The sequence below is a fragment of the Gambusia affinis genome, linkage group LG22 (assembly GCF_019740435.1).
Source record: "Gambusia affinis linkage group LG22, SWU_Gaff_1.0, whole genome shotgun sequence".
In the NCBI taxonomy this organism is placed as follows: Eukaryota; Metazoa; Chordata; class Actinopteri; order Cyprinodontiformes; family Poeciliidae; genus Gambusia; species Gambusia affinis.
This window is the reverse complement of record NC_057889.1, coordinates 9,226,523-9,247,705: the sequence shown is the minus strand read 5'-3', so window position 1 is coordinate 9,247,705 and position 21,183 is coordinate 9,226,523. Positions and strand designations below refer to the sequence as shown.

Genomic DNA, 21,183 nt, shown 5'->3' with positions numbered 1-21,183 from the left:
CTTCATATTGCTCTTAAGTGGCAGAGCTTGTTTCCTAGTGTTTAAAATATCAATAAGGTTTAGATCTCAGACTTTCCTGAAGCTTAACATCCAGAGTCTTTCATCTATTAAAATAGAAAAGTTTTTGCCACGTTGTTTACCCAAGTTCTAACTTTCTAGCTGCCAATCTAGATTGAAGTTGCAGAATTATGACCATTGTTCTCTGTTTGTTATTTCTCCCAGTGAAATACACCACCACCTCTGATACTGAAGCAAGTCCTCAGCATGATACCACCATAGCCATGCCTGAAAGCCTCACCTTTCCTTCACTAAACACCGGTTTTGTTTTTATTTCACCAGAAAACATTTGGCTTTCCCTTTGAGTAACTACAAATTTTGCCTATGCCTCAAAGTTTCTCTGTCGAAACGTTAACTTCCGTCTTGGTCGGCACCCTTTTGGGTACATGTCTCCCAGCAATTTACCAATCGCTTTGACCTTGGTTATTCATGAATGTCCTCTGAACTGTTTTAGTCAGGTTACTAAAAATTCAACACAGTTGGGTGCTCCAGCAGGGGGAATCATCTAAGACATACACATTGAAACTTGCTCTGAACAGGACATTGCAAATTAAAATAATCTCCTGGAACATTCCCAAACCTTTAACCCATGTCTATTCCAGACGGAAAACTAGTTTAAATGAATAATGCCAGACACCATGTGGTTTTTCTACAAATTGTTAAGGGACTTTTTTTTTTCAAACAGTGAAGCTGCTTACACACATTTGGGCCTGTTTTACTCTGTGTATTAGAGAAATTTTGCATTCAATTGGAATCTATCTGCTCTTACGATTAAGAGCATAAGTTTTTTTTGCATAAATATTCAGAACAGGTCATGCAAGTTGATCAAATTCATTGATCTGTTGGTGTGCCTAGCAGTGTAATAGGATACTGAATTGTGACAAAGGAACGTGTCATGTCATTAGATGGATATGTCATCCATTGTTAGTTGTATGTTTTATATCTTGGACATTTCCAGGGTCAAAATAATCGAGTGTAGGAGGAGCTATATTAGTCTGCAAGATGAAAAAGCTTCAACTGCTGCTGTATTCTGGTATCTGATGTATGAAACCAGCTGAGTTCAGTCTTCATCTCTTTTATTCTCTTTGTTACAACTCTAAATAGTTATAACTCAGAATATTTACAGCAAACTCAAAAGAACACAGGTCACAAAAAACATTTCGAAGTGCTGAATATTATTTTATCCAATGTTAGTGTCGGTCTTCACAAAATCAACCTAAAGACATTTTTGAAATGCTGCTGCGTCTGAAAACAGGACACACTGACAGATAGGACAGCACCGTCTAAAATGACTTTCTTGAATAATTTTACAGCAACATTTTTCATCTCAAAGTTTATTTTCTTCGTCGTTGCCCCCTTTTGTGCATTTGGTTTCAGCACTGGATTGCGGAACAGCGACTCGGGGCCCTCCGACTGTTGGGGCATCTTTTTGGTTTCCTCCACTGGGACTGAACACAGCAATTACAAGATTAAATTGGTCATCAAGCTCATTGGTCTCAAAGACACTCGAAAGACATCGTAATGTACAGCATTTCTGTTTAAAATGGACTTGGCAGGCGCTCTTTTAGAGTCTTAAGGTGACATTTAAATACTGTAAGCTGCAATTTTCTGAACCTAATCCTTAACTAGTGCAACTGTTAATAGGCGATCCGGCTGTGTTGGAGTCTTTACTTCAGTGTGGAGCCTACAGGCCTAAAAGACTTTGTGATCCGTGAAAACTTCAACCTGTGTCTGCTCCACCTACGTTGAGTTGACCTTCTGTCCAGACCTGGGTGGATGTCTTAGTCCTTTTCCACACCTCTGGACAGTCAGATAGTTCATATATCACTTGATTTGTACATGTCCGACAGGAGCCTTGTGATGGGAACGTTCCCAATGGTCTTTTTGAAGAACACTTCCTCTATGGTGGAGGGGCTGACGGAGCGGAGTGCTGGGAGGAGCAGCAGCAGCTTCCCGAAGCGGCAGGGCTGAGTTGGGTACCTGAAACAGAGAACAATGTTCTAAAACAACCTTTTATACATGTTCTGTTTAGTATAACACTAAGAAAGAACAACCAGTTAAGACCAAGAAACATGATCCATCAGGTTGAAGTTAAGTCTGCATAAAGCAAGTAATGACAGATTGGCTTGGATGGATTAGATTCTAACCTGTGGTGTTCCGTGAGGCAGAACAGCTGTATTTATAGCTTGTAGAAGAAGAAAAAAAATATTCTTTTATTCCACAAATGGGTGATCAGACAGTCTGGCTATGAAAACCCCACCTGCAGTTTGCTACAAGATAACAAGGGGAAAAAGGAGTATGTGGACGAAAGTGTTGTGGTCAACACTTTACCATTTGGGTCAACACACAAAGTGCTTTTGTGTTGGGAAAAATAGTTTTGCAAATTATTCTGAACATATCAACCACACAGTGATGTTTGGTGGTGACGGCATCATACTGAGGAATCCTGTCCTTCAGAAAAAAGCAGGGAAGCTGGATGGAAATAAATACACACTGATCCACACTCACACTGAGGTCAGAGTTCACTTCCCATCAAGACAGTAATCCTAAACAGACAGCCAAAGCTTCAAGGGAATTGTTAAGATCAACATATATTTATGTTTTAGAAGAATGAATCAAAATATGAAGAAATGCTGTATTTTATTTTACTTTATTTTATGAAGGTTCTCCATCCAAATGAACTGAGGTTGAGTTTCTATTTCTGTTTCTTTGGACGCTCTGCGATGGCTCTCAATAACCTATGCTAAAAATGACAAATAACAAACTAAAGTTTGTAAAAAATAAATATAATCACAAATTAATTTTTAAGCAGTTTTCCAATTTTGTTTTAAAATAATTGCATTGGATTAACAAAGTAGAATGACACTAAAAGTACTAAAAGTAAGTTTTAGATCTACTTTTCTCGTCATTAGTTTGAAAACTTTACATCATTTTCCACAAAGATCACCATCCATTAGAAGAAAATACTTCTGCAATATAATTTATGTCTCTTTTTCACATACCTGGTGTGGATGTAGCTGTTGAGTGTGAGCTGTGCTTCATCTTGTAGTGCAGTGATGGCGCTGGCATTGCGGAAACTTCTTAATTCAGTGCTGCCTTGGGTAGGAACTGTAAAACATAGTCTGTTTAGGTTTATGGAACGGATTAAGTTGAGTTTGCTCAAGACTGAACCATCCCCTTTGACTTTGTCAGATAGGTTCAGGTAGCAACTTGTAGGATGTTTTCTTAGGAAGCTGACTGATAGAAACCTGCTTTGAATGTTACGATGCATTTTAAACATGCGAACTCCGTTGCGTCGAGGCGCATCTGTCGGAATCTGGTCACCACCTCCTGAAGTGCCTGAATCTCAGACATGATCTTGTTCATCCGCTGAGATTCTGTGTTTTCTGTGTTCATCCCTGTTGATGGAAATGAGAGAAAAGTGTTACCATTTGGAAAAAGAATGCAGCAGCAAGCAGTCACACACTGTCTGCTCATGGAAGGATTTTTGGATTTTACATACCAGAGACAGCAAGAAGAGTCGTGGAGTCCACAGGAATTGCCCACTGAGCGATACCCAGAACAAACAACTCCCTCCAGGCATCCTCCAATAGAATCAGCTGGAAAATGATTGTTTTGTTTAAGCCAGCATGAATATTTGTCCATTTATGACATTTTTATTAAATTGTGCTTCTATTTTTTTGTCTCAAAAAAATTGCTTTTGACTGTTGATGTTTCTCTAAGACATGGACACATTAAGTTACATTTTTGTGAAGTTATTATGGCTTGAAACACTTTCTGAGCTTAATTATGTAGCTGAGGAACTGTGATATAATAGAAGTAAATAAATAAATGAGAACAAATTATGTGTGAATCGGCAGAGCATAATGTCAGCCCACAGAAACTGAAGAGATTAACTGCAGAAACTTCACCACTATAAAACACCTGAGGGCTCAATAGCAGCCTCAGCTACTTTACACAGCCTCAGTGCACACACACAATACTGTGAAATGTAGTCAATTTCAGTATTTTGACCGTGTTATCCTTTGTAGGCGTTATCTGGTACAGCACAATGAATGGTGACAATTATCTTTTAGCTTTTTAAAATAAAGTACATTATTAGTATTATTTGTGCGATAACAGACCTCATGGAGATATTCTACTAAGAATGCCAAAGCCTTTCTTTTGATTTATTAAACATTCACATTAGAGGTTTATTAACATTTTGTAGAAAGAGCACTGTAGTTGATTAATAATAATAATAATAATAAATAATTAATATTTTTGCTTCTGTCTCTAGTATATACATGTGACTTTGTGCTGTTTGGTCCTCTTTGTTCCAGTGTTTGCTCCTTGGTTGCTCTCTCCAACTTAATAACAAACTGTGATTCTTACAGCCTTTAGTTGCTGCCTTACTGACTTAGTTCTTCCATTTTTTATTGTTTTGATAATAGAATTATTGAGAAAAACAAATAACAGATTATAAAGGTGTAAAGTATCAGATGTTGAATTATATAGCCAAATAAATATATACTATTCAAATTACATGCTTATTGGTGTGAAAACCTCTAGAAATGTTAAATGCTTAATCTTTTCACATGTTCTTACTTAGATTTTGGGTTTATAGAAGCAACATTCGATGCTGGTCATGAATTTAAAGTTTACCTGGTCAGATAAAGGCAGGGTGGAGAATGCGGGAACGCTTTTGGCCCACTTGATGCTCATGAAGAGGAGGCGCGCTGCGGACTCGCACACAGACTCCGTGGCCACCTCGTATAAATACATGGGGGTGCCGCTGACTTCATGGGGATACTGCAGGATATGAGACAAAAAAAAACACGTGTCAAAAGTCTTAGTGAATCACAGTTTAGAGAACAGTGAGCTGCAAAGATCAAATTCCAAGCTCCGGCACGTGATTTTATAATCATTAGTGTTTCTTGTGCTGGATTGGGAGAGAAAAATCTAATTGGCGGATTTGTGCTTCTTACAGGATGCTAAATCGGGACAAGAATTTCAGCTTCTAACCTCTGTAGAAAGAAAAAAATCTTATTTGGAGCAACTAAAACAGCATCATCATACCTGAGTGTGTGTTCTTTTCAAGAGGTTTTCTCTAGGCTTTTTAAATCTTTTAATACTCATTATTTCAGTTCATTTCCCACAGCATGGTGGCTTAGATAAAGAAAAATTTAGCAAATAAAAAAAGAAATAATAAATAATAATATTCTAGAGTACATTTCAGAACATCATACCTTGGGGGTGGGTTGTGCTAAACCCACGATGGCCTGTCGTTCTGGCGTGGTTGCTACTGAGCTCATCTCCAGGTTGTGGGGCTCCAGCTGTGTGACAGTGGTGAAGAAGGGGGGCCCGGGCAGCGAAGATCCCGGGAAGTGGGTCGAGGAGCCGTTCACCTCTTTGTGGCCCCTGAAATAAAGGGCGACTTGTTTGCGGATGGTGGACGTCCGGGGCCCCCTTTCATGCTGGACGGCTGCAAAAGTGGGACAGCGGACACACAAAGTTCAAGGAATAGTTTCTGAAAGAGCGATCTGCCTTCTTTTAAGAAAATCTAATCTACATTCATTGAGAGTGCCTGTAAAAGTGGCTCTTTTTATACAGGTGTAAAGTTAAAAACTAAAACAAAACAAATAATCAAGTTCCACTTGGGAGTCAGAGCATGGCCCAGGGTTGCATGTGGCTTTAAGCAGAATTTTATGTGGGATGCCACTTCTTGTTAATGCCCATGACCCAACAGAGCCCATCATCAGAGTTTCAATGCAAATTTGGTGGCTTTAGAAAGACAGCTCCAGATTTATATGGAAGTGTGCAATAATTTGTTTCGTTTTATTAGCAAACAATTGAAGTGTGCATAGAGTGAGACGCCAACTCAAGCACAACCAGCAGAAAAGATTAAAAGGTTCAAAAAATAATCACGCTAAAAATGTATTGTAAAACAGAGATAAAACTATTTAAATTTTCCATCGTCATTTGACACCAGTACATTTACCAAATTTAAAAATATGATTTTTTTCATTTTATGCCATTTGAAATATTAAAATATACATTTAAAAAATCTAATACAAAAAAGCTGTTCTGAAAAAAGATTCCATAAATTAGAAAGGAAACAAACATTGCATACAAGTGCATAAATAAAATCTTATATTTGTATTAATAAAGAACATTCACAAGACTGTCAAATAAAAATGTGCAGGGAGGGGCAAAGCCTCCCTTCATCCCCCATCGGAGGCGCCAGTGCAACAAACAAGTCCAAGCAATTAACTTATATTGAAAGCTGCACCACGCTGCAACCAACGTCCCCTTCAAAACAAGCAAATAGCAGGTAATTATCAGCTTCTTTGCAGCTTTCATTAGCAGCCTTAATAAACTTTTCCACCTCGATACCAAACGCCACAGCATGGCGTGTCTATAGTCAGAGCCATAATTAAATCAAGCCCATTTACCGTCTTTATTCATGTTCACTTCCAGACACTTTTTCAAACGACACGCTCGGCATTGGTTCCTGTGAGTTTTGTCAACGGGACAGCCACCCTGCACAGAGACAACAAGGAAAAAAGGGGCGGAGGGGATGCGGGGGAAAAGAAGAAAACAAGAGGGAAAACAGGGTTAAAACGAAATCCTCCTGCTATTATCCTCCTGGGAGGCAAATCTCCAGGTAAAAGATCGCGCTATTATCTTGCAGTTATAGACCCCGCTCCCCTGCGGCTCTAGTGCGGCCTCATCCCACATGGATAAGTACTCGATCCCGCCCTCTACCGCCTTAAATCCTCGACTGGGAATCATCACATTAGATTGGATTACACCTGATATATTAGAGCAGCGCTGTGTTTAGGCCAGTACTTAATGGTGCAGGCATGACACAATTAGGCTCATCAAGGAAGATTTAACACAGCGACCAAAAAAATAAAAAAATAAATGGTAGCGAGACACAGAAAGCTCCGTGCGTAAAATTCGCATTCCGTGCGTAAAGGTAAAAAGGTTTTTTTTTTTTTTCTAAAAGGAACCAGTATTTATGTATATCAAAAGACGGTGCAAATGCAGAAAAAGTTGCATAACAATTTATTGCAATAGCAAAATATGTACAACCGCTGCTGCGAGTCCGTAGTTTTCTTTCTTGCATGGAAAAAAATGCAATCAACAATTCAAATAGTTTGAATAGCACACACTATTTGAAATGAGCAACTAAAGCGATTCTGAAAACCTCCTCTCACCTCCCCTCCTCACCTGTGAGCCCGATTTGCACACATAGGTTCGGTTCCTCCGGATGCTCCTCTTGAAGAATCCCGAGCAGCCGTCGCATGCGTAAACACCGTAGTGTTTTCCTGAGCTGCGATCGCCGCACACTTTGCATGGGATGTCCAGAATCCGACCTTGGAGATGCCAAAAATGTCAGTTGGACAGCATTCAAAATCAAGATTCAGTCAAGACCGAAGTAAACGAATGAAATATGATGGTAAATCATGGTGGTTTATCCACGCTTTTGAGTTTATACAGTAATATGATTCAAACTTGCACGATCTGCGGTGACATTATCTTTGTAAATAAGAGATAAATTGTCGAGCGAAAGATTTATTTTTCGGGCAAACATGGACGCACGGTCCTTTCTTCACCCAACCATGACCATGGGAATTCACTGGAGCATATTTCGAGAATAAAGTCCGGTGGGAAGCGTCATATCTGAGCTCCCTAAAACAATAACCCGAAGGCGCACAATGGAGACATTAGGGGAAAGTGTTAACTTAATGATTTTCCCCCATTGAACCTCGTCTGACTGCCTGGATCTCGACAAGCTGCCAACTCCACTTCATAATGGGACTCGACAGCTGCTTTATCCCGCAGGTCTATAGGCCCCAGGATTAGGGAGTGACACTGCACCGCGAGAATAATGCGCACCAACTCGTTTCACCAACTCAAATGAAGTGTATGTAAATCGAGCCCAGTGTAGATGAAAAAAAAAGTGATTTTTTTGTGAAGATTTTGTATTCAAATCTGTTGAAAAAGAACTATATTTGTATGCATATGAGGGAGCTTTTTTTCCCCCTCTCTCTCTGGAGGGAAAAGCCGTCTATGTAATTACACTGACGTTTTGCCACCTGCTCATTGATTCACCAGTGACCCGTCAAAAAGGGTAGCATGGGAATAACTACTCGGCAGCAAAGACAATGACTTCAGGGGAGAGTTATACGACTTCAATTGGCTGTTTATTCCGAATCAGAAGGCCGTGGGGAATATTGGTCCATGGGCTACCACCAACTACCTTACAACATAGAATGTGATTTTAAATATTACATTAAAAGGTTTATATTTTAAAGAATATATATGTACAAAAAAGGAAGCGAATTAGCAACTGGTTCTTACTTATCCTTTCCTTTCTATAACATAAAAAATATATAAGAGAAGAAAATATTAATAAAAATATTATTGTTTCTAATTGCGTGCAATGGAGGGAAAATTGACAAAATGTTTGGGTTTAATTCAATTTAATTAAACCCAACTTTTTTTTTTCTAAACGACTTTAAAAACCGAAGACAGATAATAAACCGCAGAATTTGATTGTCGATTTAAATGAATCGGTGACGAATGTTTGGTGTGGAAAGATTTAGTTTCCCATCGTGGGGGTCCAGTGCGGGTCCATTGTGTGCATTAATTGCCTGAAAATATATGGCATATTTTATTAACGTAATCACCATCAAGACCGAGAGCTGCTAATAAAAAGGAGACTGTATTTCTGGACAATATGACATTTGGAATAGGGAGGAGCAAGTGATTACAAATTACATTTAAACACTAATTTAAAAACATGTTGAGTAGCCGCAGAAAGTTAAGTTTCCAGTACAATCACAACATTTAGGGAAAAGGGAAACACCAAAACAAACCTTAGCATCACAGAATTTGATGTGATGAAACTAAAAACAACTAAATAAAAAGAAATAACACTACATGTAAATTTGACAGAAATTTGTTAAAATTTGTTGAGGAAATATATTTCATTTGGTGTTTCTAAAGATCAGACGTTTAATATTTGCACTTTTTTGGGGCCTTCTTCGGTGATGCTAAGAAAAGTTCCAAAGCGCAAAAAATTAGACAAAGAACCGTAAATATACCGCTCTAATAGGCTACATTCACAATATTTAAGGTTATGTAATTGCAAAATATTAAAGTCGTTTTAGGAATTTTTAAATATATAAATTAAAGAATATATAAGAAATTAGTTAAAGTAAAGTTAAGTCAGAGGATTTTTTAAAATCAAAATTAAATACTTAGCAAGAATAAAGTTGCCTTAAGTTTGTTGCGTTTTTATTTTATTTTACTTTTTTTTTAACTTCGGAAGAACTTACATGAAACAGGCAACAAGTGGCATCGAGTGTGGTGCATAATTCTTCTTTCAATTCTTTCTGTCTTCGTCTTTCTTTACGAAAAACAGGAGGACACTTTGCGTGTGACAAACAACACATCCGAATAAATATCTGATATAGACTAAATTAATGCGTAAAAGCTGTAGTGAAAATTAAATTATACGTGCAAAAAGTTTCTTGCTTATTTTCTTTAAAAAAAAAAAAAATCAAGTCAGAGAAAGGCCTTGCTTGAACGGCTGAATATAGTTGAGGATCATCGAGAAATGGATGAGAGAAACTTACTTGATTTGACGTTCAGAATATCCAAACAGCCACTTGTTGAACCGGCGGGTTTGCTCATCATGAATGTTCAGGTCTTTCTACAGTCTCTCAAGGAAAATGTTTCCCTTGTTTTCTCTTTTATTTTAGGAGTACAACAAGAAAACTATCGAAGTAGAAGCGGTGTGTTTTGCTCTTGAGCGGATAAAAAGTCCAGTTACCAACTTGTCAGAGTCGCAGGCTTCGTTTGAGTTCTCCAAATGAAAACTCAGCGCCCGAGCTTTATCTCAGCACCATTTGCCTTCATCACAGCCGGACTGGAGCTCCGGCATGCAGGAGAGACGCAACCGGGTATCGGTGACAGACAGACAGCGCTGCTCCGGCAGGTCGGTGCGCACCAATCCGGCGCGTAAAGTTGGACGTGTGCGAAGGAAAGAAACCACCGCCTGCGGAGGATCCGACGGAGCGCTGAAGCCACTAGAACAATGACAATAAAAAAAGGCGAATTTCGGGCTAAAATCAGTGGTGAAAATGTGTTAAACACACCGGGATGCGAGGTGACTTTGTGCTGCGAGTTCCCCCCGTATAAGCGTCGGTAATATTTATGAGAAGTGTCAGGGGGAGGCTGGTGGGTGGAGAGCTCCACTTCCTTCATCCACTTGGCTTTCTACACTAAACTCCAACCTGACGTCACCGGGAGTGTGAGAGTGTGTGTGCGTATGTGTGTGTGGACGGGATAGGGATGCAAAGTCCCTGGGTGAAAAGGCGCCGCAAGTTTTTTTTTTTTTTTTTTTTATCTTTTATGAGACATATTAGTATTTTTCCTTTAGAAGTTCTAAATTAATCCAACAATCACACTTTTCGAAATAACTAGAGTATTTTTTTTTATTCATCCGGGGGTAAAAATATGCAGCAGGAGTCAAAGTGAGTCTGCAAGTGTGCAGAGACAGTATTTGGAGCTTCACTTCTGAGTACTTTCAATAACTCATGCTGAGATGCTTCTGAATAAACAGCTTTATTCAGAAGTGTTACAGTTGGTGAAGTTCAGAGATTGGCAGCGTGACCTCAGTTGACGGAAAACAGCATATAACCGTTTAGAAAGAGTTCAGCCACGGAAACAACAACAGAAACTTTCCTTAATCTTAATAAATGATCCAATCAAAAAATAAAAAATACATGCACACCTCCTATTTCCCCCCCCCCCCAAACACACACTTTCTCTCTCTCTCTCTCTGAGGGGTATTCCTCAGAGAGAGGGCGGGTGTCCAAGCATGCGCCGCTGTCCTCCCGTTCATGGCTCGTTTTAAAGCCATTGTGAGCTTCACTGCCTACTGGGATTTTCAGTCTGTTGTTAGTGTTTAAGCGGGAGTTTGTTTTAGTCTTTTTTTTTTTTTTTTACTATTTTGTTTCTTTACGTATTTAAAATGATTTACCTTATTGGCTACCGATAGATTAATATAGTCTGAAGTCAAAACTCAAAAGGCCGACAGTTAAAAATATAATCCCGTCATACATCAACTTATTAAAAATAAAATTAAAGAAAAAGGGGTATTTTATCAAGTTGGAATCCTATTTTATTAATTTAGGTTATTTAAAACAATATGAAATCAGTTATTAAGATGAACATACTGTTTTCTTATGCTTTGCAGAAATGCCTTCATGTAATTAATTATTGATATTATTATTAATAATAACATTATGAGCAATAGCAATTTCTCAAAACGGGACATCATTGAAGCTCCTGCTCTCAATTTGACACTGTTTTGTCCTCGTTTAAGGCTAAAGAAAATGCATAGCTGTAACGTTTCAGCAACAATACGTGGATTACTTTTAGATGCAGGCTATTATAAATAATCTTTATCGCCTTTTGTGCTTTCAGATAGAGTTACATTCCTATAGTTATGCGCAAATGTTTGATCAGTGTTACAGTCCTCCGCTCTCAGAAACCCCCGCGGCCCCTGATGCGGTTCGGATCCCTGAAGTCCTGCCTGCGCCCCGGGGCCTTCCGGACAAAGCTCGGGGGTCAGCCCGCGGGCCTGCACGGAGGGCCTCGACCTTGACAGCTTGTTCCGCTTTCGCCGGGTAACTCTGGAAATCCATATTCCGTTTTTTTAATTGTGTCCATTCCCACGGTGCACCAAGGGCCATATGGACGCACAAAGTGTCGATTTAAGCGGACAGGGGTGAGGCGGAGAAGCGTAGTTAATTGCAATTAGCCATTGTTGCGTCCTGCAACCTGCCTTTCAGCTGAACGGCTGCAGTGCTGGAGCCTAACAAGGCCGACACGGAATCACCCTGATATTCCTTTGATTCGCCTGAAGGGACTCAAGGAGAGCCTCACGTCTGAAACACGACATTTAAAAGCCACATATTACCTTTTTTTTTTTCTTTACAAAAGTTGAAAATAAATCAAATTTATTATAGCAGGAATCTATTTAATTGTTCATAAAATTCTATATAAAAAAGTTTCTTATTTTAAAATAATCAGGTTTTAGAGGCATTTCTAAATCTGTGGCTATCAGATATGGGTGTGAGTGTGTGTACGTGCGTGGGCGTGCGTGTGTGTGTGTGTGTGTGTGTGTGTGTGTGTGGGTAGGTGGGTGGCTGTCGGGGGTGTGTGAACGCTGAATGTGTGACATAATCTCCTTAACTCGTCCTAATCCTCGTCATTCACTGATAGCCTTTACACAAATATAACCAACATCATGGTTGCCGGGGCTTCCCTCTTTCACTCGCCTTGTATTAGTGACTCCCTTCTCCTCAAGCAGTCAATGAAAATGGCACGAACAAAAGGCCCGACTGGATTGTGTATCTGTTTTCTCTCTGGAGCTCTGCATCAGTATGCGGGCAGATACTTGACATACTATAGGATGGACTTTAACAACGAGTAAGAGTCCAGCAGAAGTCAGCGCGGAGCATAGCAGAGAGACCACACGTGTGTGTGCTCATTAGGTGAATGAGTTTGAACCGCGAGAGAAAAAAAAGAAGCTTTAAATAGATATAAAAGTCATCTGTTTAATATGGATAAGAAAATATGAAACATAATAAATAAATTTTTTTTGGCTTCCTCTCAGGGTTCTTATTTAGTGCGCATACTTCAAAAACAGCAAAATGGGCAATATTACATTGGAACAACTGATCTCTTTGAATGCATTTAAGAGAGAAATAATTTTAGTGTAGTTTCTCTAAAAATAGAGCTGATTTTCCCCCAACTCTTCTCCTCATTCTGTCATCACAATTTCCCCTTCCTCTTTCTGCTAACTTAAGCATTTTGTCAACAGAAATCTACATCAGGTGTGTACATCAACAGTAGTGAAACAAAAACAATATAATAACTACATAGAGTTTAATTCGTGCAGGAATGAAAGTCTTATTATTGCTATTGCATGTTAACAATCTGCAATCAAGCAATGCCATAGTGCATTGAGATCAACTGTTTGATCATGGCTTAGAAATCTTGGTAGTTGTGATTTTGTGTCTTTTTAGACTGACTTAGATTGGCTGTAGAACTTCTTTAAGGGTTCTGAAGAAAACATCTATTAATCTACAAAGTCCTTGTAAATGCCTATTCTAAAGGTCTATGTGGTTCCGTCCCTGTTTATTTATGTGACTAGCTAGAGCTTCACCTCCTCTCCAAGCCTGAGGTAACAGGTTGTTAATAGCGCCACAGACATGTTTTAAGAGTGGAGGACAAAGATCTTTTAAAGTTGTGGCCTCCAGGTAATGGGATGTCTTGCTGAAATTCCATGTAGTGACAGACTTTTTATTTTGTATCAACAGGCCTTTACTTATAAGAGCTTGATTTCATAATTTGTTTTATATAATGAATATTTTCGTTTTACTCCACCTTTGACGTGTTTATTATGTCTTTTGAGCATTTGCCTTCTGTTTGATTCTGTTGAACCACTATACATTTTTACCAGTGAAATATAAGTAGTCTTTATTTTTTGATCATTTCTCCCAATAGGAATCACCACCCAGGGACTGTAGTTTAACCGCCTTTTAGGCACCGCTATCACTGGCCAGGCCCCTAACCAACCAGGCGTGAACCAATTGGCTTTAAAGAGAAGTCACTAAGCTCCAGAGGACAAATAATAGGGAGAATTAAAGCCCACCAAAGCCGTATGCAGCCCTGCATCCTTTCAGAGTGGCCAAAGAGATCTTAGTTTTTCATCTTGGAGACTCTGCAAAGTCTAGGTATTCTGAATAACAGACAGAGGATGTTTTTGTACATGTATCCATACACATTATAACTAAAACTATATTGAAGGACCTCTTTGCAATAAGATGGTCTTATATGTTTTCCTTTTTGAATGAGAAGAAAATAATCCAGCCGTATTTCAGCACCATGGACAGTTCTGCAGAAAAGGAGTCACTAAATAGATGCAGATTACCTGTTGTTACTGAAATAGCCAACTATCTGTGTGACAATGAGTGTTAATCAGGTAAAAGCTTTCAAAAACACTGGAACTGTCTACATGACATGTTTCTTAGAGCACATTTTGTGTTTTTGATTAAATTAAAAAGAGTTCAAAAGTCCATCAAAAAGTAATATGAGGGTTCAAATCAGATAAAATGCCATTTTAAAGACAAAGTAACATGTTGATTTGACTGTTATTTTTGTTAATTGTGACTTTGCATTTAACTTTTTTATGGATTTGTTTAATGACAGGCAATAGCATCAGGCTTAGAATTCATGTCAAAGTGGTGGCACAAGCAAAACAAAACAAAACAAACAAAAATAATATCTAACAATGCATTTTTTGAGTTGTGGCATTTAATTAATTCAATATTTGCAGCTATAATGAGTAATGTATGTGATTTACAAAAGTTCTCTTACTACCTACTTTTACTTATTTGGATTTGTTTCTAACTCACATAAAGCAGCCTAACGTTTGATGGAAGCAGAGTTGAAAATTATATGCAAATATTGAAACAGTTTTTCTATTATAGGAATTGGTGAGCAACTCATATGCCAACACACTGCTGTGTTATACAAATAAATATTAGGTCACATTTAAATGTTTAATTAGCCCTTTTCTGCCCTAATTGGGGGCAATTAAGGAACAGTGAAATTACCCTAAAGTTTTTCTTTTGGAATTAGAAATGATCCTTTAAGTGAAATGTCATAACCACAATTATATTGTCTAGTTATTTTTAATACTAACACCAAATAGATTTTGTTGTATTATATGACTTACATTTTGGCTAATATTTTAACTGTACTATAGTAATGTTTAACTATGTTTTTGTTTATGTATATATTTGACCTTGTTTTAGTGAAAGCAAATCCAATATGTATAACAAATGTTTGTCATAACTTAACATTTTTCATCAGAGACAATATATTCACTTTCAGCTCAGTCACAGCCGTAAAGATTACATACATGTTTAATAAGTTACATGTCAGTACTTTTATCTTTAATGATAATATTTCATAATAAAAAATACAATCTGCAGCTGGATCAAAAGTGAATCAAAAATGGAGCTTATATGCTGTGTGTTTTTATGTGTGAGAAGTCAAAGACTGAACTTTTCCAATCTATAGCAGCAATTAATTACTTAATCTTTTATCCACACACATTTGTACGTAGTTTCAACCTATTGTGTGTTTAATGAGTCCATTTATAGCTGCATAAACACAAGCACAAGCAATCTAAATGTAGTTTGTACATTATTAATTCTAACATTGACCTTAGATGTTTAAGTGAATATTTTGGAGCCTGTTTGCTGTTTTTTTTTCCTTCATATTAGGTAACACTGACATACATTTTGAACTACGTGAATAATTTTAGGTAGCCTATGTGATGGTCGACTATAACAGAGAATAAAAAAAGTTTTATTTTCACTACGCAACAAGTGGGAAAGAGAACCAGCAGTTCAGTGCATTTCAAATAAAGAGTAAAATCTGAATTAGGCAGGTTCTTAACAACCTGATAGCCCAGACAAAGACACTGTTTTAAGTCTATTTGTTCTGCAGTTGATAGATCTGTATCAAAACTTGACCGAGAGTCAGTTTAGTAAATCAAGCTCAACAAGAAACCCTGTAGAGCTGATATTTGTTCTTTGAAGTGAAGAGCATCTCACTCTGCATGCCTTACATTTAGGACACACAGTTTATGTTGTGTGAGTTATGTATGATGTTAGAAACAGCCTAATTTTCAAATCTAAACGCACATTCCTTCATTATCATCAATCCACAGCAGGAAATCATGTGCCATCCTCTGCAGTGCTGTCCAGGTCTTGTCCCTTCCTGTGCATGCACTCACACTGACCAGCGCATTACTCACCCCCAACAAACCCGGGCCCAGAACCCAAACCCAGAAGCCCACAGGTTGGTGCGGTGCTGCTGCTGGATGCTCTGACAAGTCTATTTGGGGCAAATTGTCAGTGAGAAACTTCCGCTCGAACTGCCTTGGACAAAACTGGCTGTTGGGGAGAGCAAATCCCGCTGCATGAGGGTGGGGGGGACAATAGGGGGCGAATGTGTTGATGTGCGGCCGGTGGCTGGGGAGGGACAATGGACGGATTAGTCAGTCCCCTGGCTGACTGATTTGAGATGGCTCCTCTCAGCCTCTCGCTGTGGGGAGTCCCATTGTCCCGCTTCTGATTCCCACTTCTCACAAACTCCAAACAAAAGTCAATCTCTTTCTCAAGGGAGGGGGGGCAGAGGGGAGCATGGGGGTGCTGAATATCGACCCGTGTTTCTGCAGGGGAAAGTGACTCAAAAACTTGTTTGTGAGAGAGACCGCTGACTCTCTAACTCCTCTTCCACGTTTCATGTGGCTTTATTCTGCTCTCTGCCTTCATCCTCTCCATTTGTGTCCACTGACCAGAGGTGGCTGTGGCAGAGAATAGCCGGGATGTGTTGAATGCTGGCTGGAGTGGGGCTGGGGGCACCTGTTGGAGGCTTAGGGGCGGCTTTACGGCTGCAGTCATTAATATTAAAATATACAGAGATGCCATCACGAGCTGGTCTGAAATCGGTCTGATGTCGCCCCTGGGTTCCCTCTCTGGATGGACCATGGCTTTCAGCGCCTGCTGAAGAGCTTTCTTTTCTTGCTTCTGTCTTCTCTCTTTCTTTTCCCTCTCTCTGAAAAGACTCGTTAACAAATTATGACAGCTGAGTAGAGGGGCTTAGACTGGAAAGACAAACATGTGAGAGCCAAGGAGTCCACTGTGTGATCAGTGTATCTACAGTTCATTTAATATTCTGCCTGTGGTGTGTGAAAGTGCTAGGATTTGCCACAGCTGAAAAGGTTCAGTCATACAGAGGTGACTGGAGTCTGTAAAATATCAAAGCCTTCCCTCCTTTCGCTTGGGCAGAACAAACAGGAAATTATAGCAATTTTATATTGTATAAAATTTCATTAAAATGTTTTGTATTTTTAGTTTTTTTTAGCAAGACAATATCTGTCTTTACTGAAGAATTTTGCAAGAGCTGAAAGCACCTTACCACAATATGCTAATGTTATGTCGACAATTTTAAGTTTCTTTTTAAGTCAAACCATTTTTTATACCTTTCAAATGTTTGATTTATAATTTCTTATTGGTCCACGGGGACACAGGTGTCCTCATGGGAGTTAAGGGGTTAAAAGCAGATTGCATTTACTTTATTCTATAATTTTGGGCCACCTGATACCAAGTCACAGAATATTTTTTGTTGAATCTGAACTGAACTCGATTAAGAAGAATGTATGACTCATATTAACAATGGAAAACTGGAGTGCAAAAAATAAAAATAAAAAGATTAGGAACAGTTACGCATTTAAAGCTTTTGAGATCAACTTCTTTTCCCCTCTGGCAAAGACTGAATGCTGAAAATTAAATATTTGAGTAAAAGAAAATAAATAAACAAAATGCAAACAAGTCTTACATTGGGAAACATCTCTTACACTGCAAGCTAATTTCAAATGAATCCAGCTGCAAAGTGATGGTCACAATAATGAAAGTTCATAAAAATATGAGAAACATTCAAAATGGTTTCGCCTGCAACACAAATAAATTCTGCTTCATGTTTTAGTGGATTTCAAACACACACACACACATTTTACACACTGTGAGGACACCAAGTCAGTGTTTAACACAGATTAACCTGAAATTTTTCGTTTTCTGCAGCTGTCTACCTGGAGTCACCCTTGCGGTCACTCTGCTGTTCGTCCAGCTCTGTTCAGCCGTCAGTCTTTCCTCTGCCCTGCTTCTCCCACTGTTTCCCCGCTGACTCCACGGGTCAGGTTCAGCGGTCGTGATCTGAGGTCACCGCTTCCTCTCGTCATTAACCCTGCAGGACGGACATGCCCTGTCAACAGGCGCCTCGTGTTCACCTCAGAGCTCCAGATACATAGACAGACATTCAGACAGGATGAGAACCAGAGATTCACTGATAGAATCAAGGCTTAAATTCATGGTGGTTTTTATATTTTGGAAAACAATTTTTGTTGATGAATGTGTGCAACATGTTGAGCTAATGACCATGCATGCTATTGCATGAAAAAATGTTAACAGTTTCACAGAAATATAAACTTTTTTTGTTGAATAAAGGTTTAAAAACCATTTTTCTTAATTCTTACAGCAAAATCCAAATTATGACTCTTTGACATCAAGGGCAAAAAGGCACTTTTTTTTACCCTCATATTTACGTTTTTCCAATCATCATCAGAACCTCGATGCTTTCCCATCCTCAGATTCCCTCAAGGTTTCATATGTTCACCGTTTCACAATAGCCAGATGCTGTCCTTTGGCCCTTCGCCCCCTCCCTCAGCCCAGACCTATCATTCATAACCTTTCTGTGAAGCTGGGAGTGAAAGAGGTTGGATAAGGGAGAGAGAGGGGGAGTGGAGAGCAACACGGCAGCTTATTTAGAAGACTTCCTTTATTGGAACATGTGCAAGCAGTTCACTCACAAAGGACTTAAATAGGATATTTTCTGTTCCCTATAGTTGCTTTCCCCTTTTAAGTGCCGAGGCAAAAAAAGTAAGTTTACAACTCCCTCCTCAATGGGGGCTCTTCACTCTCAGGTTGCGGGGACCTGAGTGACCTAGGAAAGTTAATTAGGAGGCGAACAAAGAGCGAGCCGGAGCAGAATGCCTCGCCTCTCCTCCAGCCAAAGATGTCATCCATTAATTAGGAAAATCTTTAAGGTGGCCTTATTGAATTTACAGAAAGCCCTGTGGTTGGCGGGCAACAGTTTTTTGATCAAGCCTTGACTCAAACAATGCCTTTCTGGGGGTTAAGAAAGAAGAAGAAGGGAGGAGATTGGTGGCAGAAGAGGAGGAAAAGGGGGGAGAACAAGAAACGTATGGGTTTGCAGAGCAGTACAGTTTAATGGGGGGGTGGCTGCCGATTGTGACAGCTCAGATTCACATGGGTATGAGGGGCATAGTTTGGGGATGATGTCATGCAAAGGCAACCTGGGGGCTTGGGAAGTAAGAAAGAGGGGGTGCCAAGCTTGAGCCACAGGGGCCACTCAAAGTTAACATCACTGCCTGCATCTGGGCCAAATCCTTTTCTTTTGGCCCAGGAGAGGCTTCCCTGCACATCGAGCCCTCCACCACTCCTCCAAATTCTCCCCCTGTTCACAAATCAGGGCTTACTTTAAAGCTAAACTGACGAGCTAACTGCCTATTCAATCCCAGCTCTCTGTGAATAAAAATACCCACAGGGAACGTCTGCACAGTTAGAAATTAGCACCTTCAACATCTGGTTTCTTTTGCTTTGTTTAATGTGCATTTCAATCCAAATATAAATAAGCTACTCAAAAACATGTATACATCTCTATCAATATAACGTAGCTTAATGTGGGATGTAAGAGTAAGTATTTTCTTACTTAGACTTGACACTTAGATGTTCAAATTGTTGGTAGATGTCTGACTGACAGTTTCACAATCACTATAGGTTGTGTATTGCATTAAAAAATGCTAAACTTCACTGAATGAATGATACCGCTGTGAAACAAAGCGGTGGTAGCATCGTCCTACTTCAATACAAAGTCTGAAATAAAACCTATGAACACACTAAAAATAGGACTAAAAGATACAAATTGTGGCTTGAGAGCTTTTGTAGGAAAAAATATTTTCAGCATGTGTTTTCTAGTAATTAAATTTCCACTTTTAACAATTATTTCTTCCCTTCATGTTAGAAATTTGGACACAATTTAATTTCAGTATCAAAATATTACGTAAGGTGATAGGGTTTTTTCTGTTTAACCAGTTGGTCAACTCAATCTCTATATGTGGACAGACATGATTGGGATTTAACTTAACCAGAAGTTTGTTTAGCTACTTTAATAATAATAATAATAATAATAATAATAATAATAATAATAATAATAATAATAATAATAATAATAATAATAATAATAATAATAATAATAATAATAATAATAATAATAATAAAGCACAACTTAGTATGAAGAAGCAAAGAAGATAAACCTTCAAACTGAACCCAATTTTTATCCAAAATTTGTCATCCTTGTTACTATTTTCAAGTTTTTGACATCAGACTTTCTAACAGGGTCCTGTCTGTTTTATCCAAACTTTTTTCGTTGCTTTGTTTTTTTTTCCCCAACAGATTTTCTTATATTTTCCTCAGGCTCCGTCTACCCCTTCTATATTTGTCAGAACTCATTGGGGTTTCTACGATAGTGAGCTGGACATGTCCTGCTTCAGCAAAGCCTCTCCAAATCATGACACTTCCATCTCCGTGCCACACCATTGATTTGAGGCACTTTTCCTTTCTTGGAATGTATTGTCAATTCAAATAACACTAGTCCAATTCAGTTCAGTTGTTTTGTTGATAATTCACAACAATCATTGTGAATTATCAACAAAAAGTCATTTCAGTTCAATCACACATTCAGAAGCCTTGACGTCTTTGTCCACATTTCTTCTGGAAATCAAATGATTTTCTCCTTGCTTGCCTTTCATTCAGGTTAAACTTGTGTCGAATATTTTTGTTTCTCTTTTGTATCAACAGTGTTAACGCCCACTCTCACTTTTTTTAAACCAAATATCAGAGGCTTAAACTGTGCAAACCTCCATGTACACCTGATGTGACCTGTCTGTGTGCATTTAACCATTTTACATGGGATTAAATTAGAGGGTGTTCTAAGTTTTTCCTCACCAAAATTGTGCTTTTTAAAGATTACACCTTACACAAAGTTTTAAAAAGATCTCTTTTTTAGTTTGTATCGCTTATTTATTGCTTGTTTCTATTGATTTTCTCAGTTAACATTGAAATTGAATATCATGGGTGCTCATGCGATATGCTGGCATGCTGTCGTGTTCATGTGTCTCCTGGGACGTGAACCCCTCACCCCACCCCCTCCTGAGGGACTAATTTGAGGGGAGGGACGATGTGTTTTGTTGCTTGTCAGAAACAATCACCCCCGGCCCATTACATTTACAGCACGTCGTGCTTTCATTGCTGTAACACACTGAGGTCTGAGAGAGGTGGGGGGTGGAGGGCCGGGTGGTAAGGAGGGGGCTGTGGAGAAAAATCACAGTTTATGAAATTGGAGAAA

General features: G+C 38.9%; 1 protein-coding gene across 1 annotated transcript; it reads right to left on the bottom strand.

The window, feature by feature from the left end:
- Nucleotides 1–1,375: 1,375 nt before the first annotated feature.
- nr2e1 (nuclear receptor subfamily 2, group E, member 1) lies at nt 1,376–10,245 on the bottom strand. Its single transcript, XM_044107390.1, has 9 exons — nt 9,687–10,245; nt 7,273–7,418; nt 6,492–6,579; nt 5,286–5,521; nt 4,702–4,848; nt 3,560–3,656; nt 3,306–3,455; nt 3,060–3,165; nt 1,376–2,037 (listed from the first exon to the last, which is right to left on the bottom strand). Exons 1-9 carry the CDS (start codon nt 9,745–9,747, stop codon nt 1,875–1,877), a joined length of 1,194 nt encoding a protein of 397 aa, XP_043963325.1. The 5' UTR covers nt 9,748–10,245; the 3' UTR covers nt 1,376–1,874.
- Nucleotides 10,246–21,183: the final 10,938 nt, after the last annotated feature.

Coding starts and splice junctions, on each gene's coding strand:
- nr2e1 (XM_044107390.1), bottom strand. CDS start 9,747: ATGATGAGCAAACCCGCCGGTTCAACAAGTGGCTGTTTGGATATTCTG. Junction 7,419..9,686: donor TATTCTGAACGTCAAATCAA/GTAAGTTTCTCT, acceptor GGCATCTCCAAG/GTCGGATTCTGGACATCCCA. Junction 3,456..3,559: donor GACTCTTCTTGCTGTCTCTG/GTATGTAAAATC, acceptor TTCCATCAACAG/GGATGAACACAGAAAACACA.